Below are 12,263 nucleotides of genomic sequence, written 5' to 3'. Positions count from 1 at the left end.
AGTTAATATTCCTGTATGTTTACAACAAGGAACTGTATTAGCCCTAATACAGGCTCTTATTAACTTAGGAGCGAACGGCATAGGTTACATTAACAGAGAACTAGCGCGCAAACTGAATCTCCAATTAACACTGCTTACCTGAACGATTTACCCAACTAGATTTAATAGAAAACAACTTAAAGGAGGTTCTATCTCCTGTACCACAACTGTTACGATTACCCACTGACACCACAAGGAGCAGATTAAACTCTATGTAACAAACACAGGACGTCATGACCTAATCCTAGGACAACCATGGCTGTATCGGCACAAGGTTGCCTTTAATTACTAAGAGCAAGTTCTAAACTTTAACTCTTCCTGATGCTGAGACGTATGCTTACGCTCACACCTGAACAACACCTGAATAGCACTTGATACGGAAGGTCTCCAGACCTACTCCCTAATAACCTGGAGAAGAACTACCTAAGCAAGGCTAACAAGCCAGGCCTCTTACTAAGATGGGCTACGCAAAATAATTCAACAACTGCCTAAACCTAAAGAAGAGGAAGCCTTTAAGGAACCTCTACCTACCTAATTTAGACACGAACCGGGACTCGAACAGCAGATGGACATCTGCCACATAGGACCTGCCCCGTTTGTGACCCTAGCTCGACGACCGGATCACGAAATCTACGCAGTCACGATTTCTGATATAGACCGAGCTTTAGCTCCCTGAAAACACACCGACCTGAGGACAATAGTCCCTCGAGACTACTACAACCTGTTGCATGTCTTCTCCCGAGACAAGTCCGATAAGCTTCTGATACGACGTCCGTACGATCACCAGATAACCCTTAAGCCTGGCAAACAACCTAGTTATGGGCCACTGTATGGGATGTCGCTAAACGAATTAAAAGTGCTCTGAAAATACCTTAACAAGAACCTAGAGAAAGAGTTTATTTAAGCTAGCTCCTTACTAGTGGCGTTACCTGTACTATTTGTAAAGAAACTTGGGGGTGGGCTCTGATTCTGCGTTAACTACTGAGGACTAAACGCTGTTACTATTAAGAACTAATACCTGATTCCCCTCTTACAGGAAACCCTAAGCTAACTAAGCAAAGCAAAGTATTTTATAAAGTTAGATATTATTGCTGCCTTTAACAAGCTAAGAATAGCAAAGGGCGACAAGTGGCTAACAGCGTTTTAGACCTAATACAGACTATTTAAGTACCTAGTAATGCCCTTTAGCTTAGCTAACGCGCCTAGTACTTTTTAACATTTTGTAAACAACTCGCTCCGACCCTACCTAGACGTGTTCTGCACTGCGTATATTAACGATATTCTGATCTACAGCGATAGCCTTTTAGAGCACAAACAGCATGTACGCCTGGTGCTAAAAGCTATGGAAGAAGCAGGTCTGCAACTTAACGTAGACAAATGCAAGTTCCACTAATTAAAGGTCACGTATTTAGGATATGTAATCTCTACAGATGGCATCTGAATGGACCCTGTTAAGGTTCAGACTGTGCTAGATTAGCAATACCTAAAGGACATAAAGGACGTTTAAGCCTTTGTAGGATTTGCTAACTTCTACTAACAATTTATTAACAACTTCTTGCAGCAAGTAAGCCCTATAATTGCACTTACTAAGAAAGGGATTTAATTTAACTTTAACCTAAATTGCTAATAGTCCTTTAACTAGCTAAAGAAAGCCTTTACTAAAGCCCTAATACTCCGCTACTTTAACCCTAAACTACTGATACTTGTAGAAGCTGATGCCTTAGACTACGTAGTAGCAGGAGTTCTCTCCTAGACTAAGCTAGACAGGACTATTAGGCCTATTGCATACTTCTTAAAAAGAATAAGTCCTGCAGAAGGCAATTATAAGATCTACAACAAGGAATTGCTTGCTATAGTACACTGCTTTAAACAATGGCGACCTAAACTAGAAGGTGCAGCGCATCTAATACAGGTCCTATCTAACTATAAGAACTTGCAGTACTTCGCAACTACAAAACAACTTAGCCACTAACAAGCCTGTTAGTCTAAATACCTGTCCTGTTTTAATTTTAAGATTACTTATTATCCTAGTTAAGACAGAGGGAAACTAGATGCCCTTACAAGGCGATCCTAAGACGTCCCTGCTTAGGAAGAAGCGCAAAAGGCCTAACACTAAACTCTGCTCTAACCTAAGCTATTTTTAGACCTTAACCTAAACAAAACAGATTAGACAATTAATTAGATTATTACTAATAAGTATCTAAACAACAAATTTATCTAAGAAACCTTAGACCTGCTCTAAAATAGCGCTAGTTAGTTAAAGAAGGTAACACTAGCTAACTGCAAAAACTAAAATAGCAAGCTGTATTACTATAACTAACTTGTAATCTCTAATTCTAATAAACTAAGAATTAAACTACTCTAAATTATACACAACTTGCCTATTAGAGGACACCTAGGCAGAGGAAAGACTCTCAACCTACTACAGAGAGAGTACTACTGGCCCCGCATGTTCTATACTGTACGCTAATACGTATCATGTTGCTATACTTGCTGTAAAGTAAAGGCCTCTTAAGAAAGGTATAATAGCCTGCTTAAACTGCTCCTAATCCCTAAACAAGCTTAGAAAGACATATTAATTAATTTTGTTATAGACCTACTCCTATCTAAAGGGTATATAAATATTATAGTAGTTGTTAATTACTTAACTAAGTATTAACACCTAATACTATGTTCCTCTATAACTGCCCCTAATATGGCCTAGTTATTCTACTAATATGTATAGGTTCACTATGGCCTGCCTGACACAATTATATTAGACAGGGGTACGCAGTTTGTCTTAGCCTTCTAGGACAAACTCTGTAAACAGCTCTAAATTGTCCCCTATCTATCTACAGCTTTTCACCTAGAGACTAACAGCTAGACTAAGAACACAAACACTGTAATAAAATAAGTCCTACAAGCGTACACAAACTACTAGCAGGATAACTAGGTAAAATAGTTAGCTATAGCACAGTTTAAAGCTAATAACACAACATCTAAATTAACACAAGTATCCCTGTTCTTAGCAAACTACAGATACTACCTTTAAATAGGATTTAAACTACCTTTAAATACCTCCTAACTAACTTATTAATCTGTACAAGTAATAGACATAAACAGACTTATTAATAAAATCTAAAACATATTTAAATACATTTGTAAAGAGCTTACATAGGCTTAAGCTCTTTAATAAGAGTACGCGAACTAATTCTAAACCCCCGCCCCTGCGTATGCAGCTGGCGAGAAGGTCTAGCTAGACGCTAGAAATATCTAAATAAACTAATAATTAAAGAAACATAATTAGAAGAACCTTAGCCCCTTTATAGTAGCCTATATAGTCTTATTGCACGCTTACTAATTAATCCTACCTGATAGCATAAAGATACACCCTGTGTTCCACGTATTGTTGCTGCGCTAAGCAGCCCCTAAATCTAACTATCTACCTAGACAGCTAAACCTGCCACCTAAACCTGTTATTATAAACAATAAACTAGAATATGTTGTAGAAGACGTTAAATAGATCTAGTTTAATAAGAAAAAATGTATCTATAAATACCTTATAAAATAAACTAGATACAACAAACTGTTGTAAAAACCTGCAGAAGCCCTGTAAAAGAACTCTGCAGTAACCTAATTCCACGCCTAATACCTATCTAAACTAAACCTGTACCCTAACAAAGACAACCTAATGCTAGAACTACTAATGTAAAGGATTCCCTTCCTAATAAGGGGGGGGGTACTGTCACAGTATCCTCTCTAGATCCTAGACATAACTGTATTAGACGTGTACTAGAGTATTATTAGTGCACGTCTAACATAAACATAACATAACATAGACATAAACTTAAGCACAAACTGCCTTAACACTAACTAAACCTAGAATAGGCTTAATTTATACCTAAAGCGCTTAGACTTCTAAGCTAAGTATTTAATTACTAATTTCCTTCTAAACCTTTCTGTTCCTTACACAACGTCTTGTACCTACTATAATACCTTATGTAGTAATTAAACTAGACCTCTGTAAAGCTCTATAACTTTACTTATGCATAATTATAACACTATTTTACTTTAGTTTATACCTAATAAGTTTAATTGCTACTATAAACATATTACTAAAATACTTGCCTTATACCTAATACCTATGCTGTTTCTTTAACCACGCTGCATACTCTCTCTAGTCTCTGCCTAGCTTTCCGCAGTATCCGCAGTGTTAGATAATCCTAACTGCCTAGCTATCCCTAACAGCAGCTGCTTGTACCAGCAGTACTACTACATTTAGCTATTAACACTTTGCTGTAACGTCCCTGCCTATAGCGTAATACCTCTAACTAACAGAGTAGCGTTAATAACTGTTCTTAATGCTGTTGTTGCGTATACCCTTTTAAAAATAGTCTATGTTAACCCTATGCACGCCTACTTATGCTGTACACTTTATTGTCTTGTGCGTCTACTACTTGTCCTGCCCTAAGTTGTCTAGCACCTAGCATATAGCGCATCCTGCTTACACCTTATCTATTATCTCTTAAACCTGTTGCTACTTAGTGCTTGTCTTTTACTGTAAACGCTTAAACTTATAGACTCCCTTACTACGCTAGTTACATCTAGTAGACTTAATATTATTGCACACTACAGCTTTACTGTCTATGTACATGCTTATTAGCGCTTGTTAGCACCTGCAGCCTGTTAAAAACAACTCTATAGCCTGCACACATAAGTTGTTGCTGTGCTTAAGCATCTCCTGTTCCACAGATCTACGCTCTATAATAATAACTAAGTTAACCTCCTCTCTAGCTCGCCCTCTACGCCTGCTCTCTTGCGCGAAGTCGATCATGCTCCACAGCATCCCCACGTGTAGTATATACACTACTTTAGGGTAATTAACCCCTGTCCCTAGCGCTAACGTAGCTATAATTAGCCTACTAGAGCTAAGCTACTGCTTTACCTATTTAGCGTAATTAGGGACATTAGTGTGATAGTATTTACATCTAAGCTCTTCTGCTATCCTCTAACACTGTTCCTTGCTGCGGCAGTACACTACGCCCTTCTCTCCTGTCGCAAGCAACAACAACTGCTGCTGTAAGCCTACTGCAAGCGCTGTCTCCTCTAGCTTGCTAGCTTAACACTATAACACAAAGTATTACGTGTTTAGCTAGACAGTGCTAGCGCGCACGTATGTTGCACACTAAACTAGCATGCTAGCCTCTAGTTTGCACTCTTGTGACAGCAGAAGCGTCGCTATAAGCAGTACTATTAGGCACAGTAGCAACTGCAGATTTTTTAGTTTTGCTAGCTTCTGCTGCTAGTAGCTTGCTATAAAGATAAGATAACACTTATCTACTACTACCTACTATAGCATCCCCTTTGTGCTTAGCATAGTTACGTACCCTAAGAAGTTCTTTTTGCTTGTAATATTACCTATAGCATTAGCGCTAACTATAACTATAGCAGCTAGGTTAGTCTTGCTATGCTTCTACTTAATATAGTTAATTCTGCACTTCTGCATATAGTCTACTGTGTTATTAATAAGCTCTTAATATAAAATAATAACTATAGTAACGCTAGCATTATCTATGCATACTAGCATAGTAAACAGCAAGCTCTTACCTCTACCTGTTAAAAGCATAACTATAAGCAGCGTCTAACTATTAAGTACAGCATGTAATGCTTGCTCTTGCTCTACAGACTAAAAGCTAATCTCTTATTGCCTAACTACCTACTACATTACCTTTTTAATAGCTTTGTCTTAATTGTCTTATATATAAATTTTTTAAGGCTGTAGTTTTAGCTTTTTTTTTCTGCTTTTACTACTAATGTCTTACTCTTATGTTTACTTTATTTTATAATAGCTTAATTTTTTTTCCCCCTTCTACTTTTTTTTTTGCTGCACTACTTTAAACCTACTATTAAGTCCTAAAAAGTAGTACTATATTATACTAAAAAGTTAAAACACTTTAATAAAGTGTAAGCTAAGATGCTTAATAATATTAATTAGCACACTATAGTTTACTAAACTTATAACTGTTATTTATAAGTTTTTTAGCTCTACTAAGTTTTTACTTTTTTTATTTACCTTAGCTTTTTTAATTTTTCTAATATTATTTTAATACTTTTTACTAAATAAGTGCTTAACTGTAACTTACCTAATGCTAACAGCTGTGTGCTAGTAGTTTTATGTGTGTAGCTTAACACCTAGTCTTTTGCCTATCTTTTACTTTAGCGCCTATGTTAGATAGTTTATTAACTATAGCTTTTACTTATTTACCTAGATATAGTTAATGCGTCCTTTACTAAGCACCTACACCTAAAGATACTCCTAGAATAGCTGTAAGTATACTAAGTAGATAGCTATAACCTGCCCTAGCTGTAGCAAAAGAAAATGCAGAACTACCTTTAGTCTATTCTACTGCAACTAAGACTTGTAATAGTAGACAATAGTTATAATTTAGCTATCTACTATAAAGATATTATAGTCCTGCAGTAGCCTGTTATAAAACCTTATTAATAAAGTCTCTAGCCCTTAACCTAGCTGTCTAGATGTTATGTGCACACATACTAAAAGTAGCATTAAAAAGTAGTTAACTTAGCATAAGTACTACTTAACTTACTTAATATACTACTTTTTATAATGCTTTAGCCTACAGCCTTGCGCACTCTGCTTAACCTAGGTTAGCATCTAGTATAGCTTGTCTGCTAGACTATTCTTACGCTGCTCTGTAAACTACTAGCTTTACTACATAAAAGTAACTTTATTTACTATGTGCACTAAATTAATAGTAAACTGCTTTTTAGCCTTTTTAAGCTATATTAGCTTTTGCTATAACATCTTTTTTACTTTAACTACTATGTTTTAAGCTATCTTATAGAACTAGCTAATATAGATAAGTTAGCTATTTAAGTAGAAAATCTTTTTATTCTTAGACTAGTATATGCTGCTTAAGTTACTATTTATTAACATAATATACTTTTTATACACTAGTAAGCTAATTACTTAGCTTATTAAACTATATAAACTATTAGCTAGATACTTTACTCTTTTAGCTAGAAAACACTTATAGTCTTTATTAGTCTGCTTACTACGCTTAGCTAATAAAAGCAGCTTCTTAACGCCTAACACATGTATACAGTATGCTACACTAGTAAGCATGTATAAGTAGTGTTTTGCTCTACGCAGTTGCTAGGCTGTAGCATTAATGCTAAGCATAGCTAAAAAGTAAATAAACCTGCTACTAAATAGCTAATTACTTATTAGCTTAAAAATAAATAATACTAGCACATTAAGTAGTGTGTTCTCTAGCTTAACTTTTTTACTACTAGAGTTACTTAAGGCCTTCTATAACACTAACGCTAGCTTCTTTTGCTAGCCCTTCTAGTAAAAAAGCTTGCGTGCGTTCTTTATTATGTCTACCTTTATCCTACAGTAGTAGATAGGGTAATGTTAGTATTATTAAGTAGTAATATTACTGTTATTACTAGTAGTCTTATATAAGCTAAAAAAAGGGCATATAGTAAATAACTTAATAAAAAAGTAAAATCTAAATAAAGTAGATTAAATAAGTGTATTATAAAGTCTAAAAAGCTTAATAAAGCTCTAGGCTAACTATATACTATATAAAAAAGAAGCTATGCCTAATAAGTAAATAGTGCAGTACATAGGTATAATATTATGTAAGACACATGCAACAGTAGTTACAGTTATAGTTAACAGCTAAGGCTAGTAGCTGCTGCGCTAATAGTAAAGCTAGTGCACATATTTTTATAAAAAAAAACTTATAATTAACTACATAGTTACTAGGCTAAAGTGTTAATGCCCTAAGCATAACTAAGAAGTAAAGAAACTTATTATATTAGTAGTAGTAGTAGTTATAGTTATAGTAATAGTAGTAGTTAAAGTTATAGTTAATAGTCTAGGCTAGTAGCTGCTGCGCTAATAGCAGAGCTAGTGCGCATATTCTATAAAGAAAAACTTATAATTAAATGCACAGTAGCTAAGCTAAAGTGTTAATGCCTTAAGTAAAGCTAAAAAGTAGGGAAACCTATTACATTAGTAGTAGTAGTAGTAGTAGTTGTAGTTATAGTAATAGTAGTAGTTAAAGTTGTAGTTAATAGTTAAAGCTAGTAGCTGCTGTGCTAATAGTAGAGCTAGTGCACACATTTTTGTAAAAGAAAACTTATAATTAATAGTTACTAGGCTAAAGCGTTAATGCCCTAAGCAAAGCTAGAAAGTAGGAAAACCTGTTATAGTAGTAGTAGTTAAAGTTATAGTTAATAGCTAAAGCTAGTAGCTGCTGTGCAAACTGCAGAGTCTGTACATATGTTGCTGTAAAGAAAAATTAAAATCTACTACATAGTTACTAAGTTAAAGTATTAATGTCCTAGATATAGCTAAAAGGTAGAGAAACTTATTATGTTAGTAATTATTATAGTTATTATAGTTTTATTATTATAGTTTATAAGCACAGGCTTATTGCTAGAGCGTAAACTGCAGAGCCTATGCGTGTTTTTTAGTAAAAGAAATAATAAAATTAATAGCGCTATTACTACACTAAAGAATTAATGCTATAAGCCTAGCTAAAAAGTAGAGAGCTGTGTTGTTAGTTATAGTTGTTATTGTAGTTACTAGGTTAGGTAGTAGTCTGCAGGCAGAGCGCTAGTAGCTAGTGCAGCAATGCGCGCGTAATGCCTGCGTGCACAGTATTTAAGAAGCATTACAGTAGATATTATTAAGAAAAATGCGCTTTAAATAAGTTTTTTTTACTTTTTATATTTACACCTGCGTCTTAGCAATAGCTAGGGAAATAAGAGAAAAAGCAGCTATCTTTTACATAAAAAAGTAATTATACACTATACTATAATAAGTAGCGCTATAGTTAAGTCTACTAATCTAGGCTAAAAAGAGAAGTAAAAAGGGGGTTAGATCTAGCGCAATGCTTAATTAAGATAAATAAGGCCTAACTTATAGCAGTTATAAAAAGATAAGCTATAGTTCTAGCTTTTTTTTTCTACTTTTACTACTAATGTTTTACTTTTATGTTTACTTTATTTTATAATAGCTTAATTTTTTTTTATTTTTTTTTTATTTTTTTTTTTTTTTATGTCCTCTTTTTACTTCTTTTTCTTGCTGCACTACCCTAAACCTACTATTAAGTTCTAAGAAGTAGTGCTATATTATGCTAAAAAGTTAAAACACTTTAATAAAGTGTAAGCTAAAATGCTTAATAATGTTAATTAGTATACTATAGTTTACTAAACTTATAACTATTATCTATAAGTTTTATAGCTTTACTAAGTTCTTACTTTTTTTATTTACTTTAACTTCTTTAATTTTTTTAACATTATTTTAATACTTTTTACTAAATAAGTGCTTAACTATAACTTACTTAATGCTAATAGCTATGTGCTAGTAGTTTTATGTGTGTAGCTTAACACTTAGTCTCTTGCTTATCTTTTGCTTTAGCGCTTATGTTAGATAGTTTATTAACTACAGCTTTTACTTATTTACTTAGATGTAGTTAATGTGTTCTTTACTAAGCACCTACACTTAAAGATACTTCTAGAATAGCTATAAGTATACTAAGTAAATAGCTATAACCTGCCCTAGCTGCAGCAGAAGAAAACGCAGAACTACTTTTAGTCTATTCTACTGCAACTAAGACTTATAATAGTAGATAATAGTTATAATTTAGCTATCTACTATAAAAATATTATAGTTTTATAGTAGCCTATTATAAAACTTTATTAATAAGATCTCTAGCTCTTAACCTAGCTATTTAGATATTATATGCACACACACTAAAAGTAGTGTTAAAAAGTAGTTAACTTAACATAAGTACTACTTAACTTACTTAATATGCTACTTTTTATAATGCTTTAGCCTATAGCTTTACGCGCTCTGCTTAACCTAGGTTAGCATCTAGTATAGCTTGTCTGCTAGACTATTTTTATGCTGCTTTATAAACTACTAGCTTTACTATGTAAAAGTAACTTTGTTTATTACATGTGCTAAATTAATAGTAAACTGCTTTTTAGCCTTTTTAAGCTATATTAGCTTCTGCTATAATATCTTTTTTACTTTAACTACTATATTCTAAGCTATTTTATAGAACTAGCTAATGTAGATAAGTTAGCTATTTAAGTAAAAGATCTTCTTATTCTTAGACTAGTACACACTGCCTAAGTTACTATTTATTAACATAACATGCTTTTTATACACTAGTAAGCTAATTACTTAGCTTATTAAACTATATAAACTATTAGCTAGATACTTTACTTTTTTAGCTAAAAAGTACTTATAGTTTTTATTAGTCTACTTACTATACTTAGCTAACAGAAACAGCTTCTTAACACCTAACACGCGTATGTAGTATGCTACACTAGTAAGCATGTATAAATAGTGTTTTACCCTACGCAGTTACTAAGCTATAGCATTAATGCTAAGCATAGCTAAAAAGTAAATAAACCTGCTACTAAATAGCTAATTATTTACTAGCTTAAAAATAAATAACACTAGCATATTAAGTAGTATGTTCTCTAGCTTAACTCTTTTACTACTAGAGTTACTTAAGGCTTTTTATAACACTAACACTAGCTTTTTTTGCTAGCTCTTTTCGTAAAAAAGCTTATATATGTTCTTTATTATGTCTACTTTTATTTTATAGTAGTAGATAAAGTAATGTTAGTATTATTAAGTAGTAATATTACTATTATTACTACTAGTCTTATATAAGCAGAGAAGGGGGCATATAGTAAATAACTTAATAAGAGAGTAAGATCTAAATAAAGTAGATTAAATAAGTATATTATAAAGTCTAAAAAGCTTAATAGAGCTCTAGGCTAACTATATACTATATAAAAGAGAAGCTATGCCTAATAAGTAAATAGTGCAGTACATAAGTATAATATTATGTAAGACACATGTAATAGTAGTTGCAGTTATAGTTAATAGCTAGGGCTAGTAGCTGCTGCGCTAATAGTAGAGCTAGTGTGCACATTTTTATAAAAAAAAACTTATAATTAACTATATAGTTACTAAGCTAAAGCGTTAATACCTTAAGTATAACTAAAAAGTAAAGAAACTTATTATGTTAGTAGTAGTAGTAGTTATAGTTATAGTAATAGTAGTAGTTAAAGTTATAGTTAACAGTCTAGGCTAGTAGCTACTACGCTAATAGCAGAGCTAGTGCGCGCATCTTATAAAGAAAAACTTATAATTAAATGCACAGTAGCTAAGCTAAAGTGTTAATGCTTTAAGTAAAGCTAAAAAGTAAAAAAACTTGTTATATTAATAGTAGTAGTAGTAGTAGTTATAGTTACAGTAATAGTAGTAGTTAAAGTTATAGTTAATAGTTAAGGCTAGTAGCTGCTGCGCTAATAGTAGAGCTAGTGCGCACATCTCTGTAAAAAAAAACTTATAATTAATAGTTACTAGGCTAAAGCATTAATACTCTAAGTAGAGCTAAAAAGTAGAGAAACCTGTTATGTTAGTAGTAGTAGTAGTAGTAGTAGTAGTTATAGTTATAGTAATAGTAGTAGTTAAAGTTATAGTTAATAGTTAAAGCTAGTAGCTGCTGTGTAAACTATAAAGTCTATATACATATTACTATAAAGAAAAATTAAAATCTACTACATAGTTACTAGGCTAAGGTATTAATGTTCTAAGCATAGCTAAAAAGTAAAGAAACTTATTATATTAGTAATTATTATAGTTATTATAGTTTTATTATTATAGTTTATAGGTGTAGGCTTGTTACTAGGGCGTAAACTGCAGAGCCTGTGCGTGTTTTATAGTAAAAAGAATAATAAAATTAACAGCACTGTTACTGCGCTAGAGAATTAATGCTATAAGCATAGCTAGGAAGTAGAGAGCTGTGTTATTAGTTATAGTTATTATTATAGTTACTAAGTTAGGTAGTAGTCTGCAGGCAGGGCGCTAGTAGCTAGTGCAGCAATGCGTGCGCAATGCCTGTGCGCACAGGAAAATTAAAATCTACTATATAGTTAGAGTTATAGTAAAACACTACTACATCTATACATTTTTATAAAAAAAACACTAGTAAAGGTAAGTTTAAGTTAAAGCCTAAAAGTTTACCTACTATTATAATAAGATCTAGGCGCAGGATAGAGAACAGATTCTAGAGGTTCTGTTTAACAGATTCTAGTTATTTACTGCTTGCTTAGGCAACGCGCTAAATAAAATAAGAAAGTTAGGGTTATAAAAAGCTAGTAATTTATAGTTGTAAAAAAAT

At 32.9% G+C, this 12,263-nt stretch overlaps 1 protein-coding gene across 1 annotated transcript; it reads right to left on the bottom strand.

Annotated features, from left to right (window-relative positions):
• Window positions 1–7,009: 7,009 nt before the first annotated feature.
• Window positions 7,010–7,195, bottom strand: BDR25DRAFT_249025 (uncharacterized protein; the record flags this gene model as incomplete). The annotated part of the gene is made up of 1 exon (XM_033685993.1): window positions 7,010–7,195. A coding segment is annotated over one exon (186 nt), but the record flags the coding sequence as incomplete, so codon positions are not given.
• Between the last annotated feature and the right edge of the window lie 5,068 nt (window positions 7,196–12,263).

This window comes from Lindgomyces ingoldianus (assembly GCF_010093535.1).
Source record: "Lindgomyces ingoldianus strain ATCC 200398 unplaced genomic scaffold BDR25scaffold_97, whole genome shotgun sequence".
NCBI classification, from domain to species: Eukaryota; Fungi; Ascomycota; class Dothideomycetes; order Pleosporales; family Lindgomycetaceae; genus Lindgomyces; species Lindgomyces ingoldianus.
This window is presented reverse-complemented; position numbering and strand designations above follow the sequence as displayed.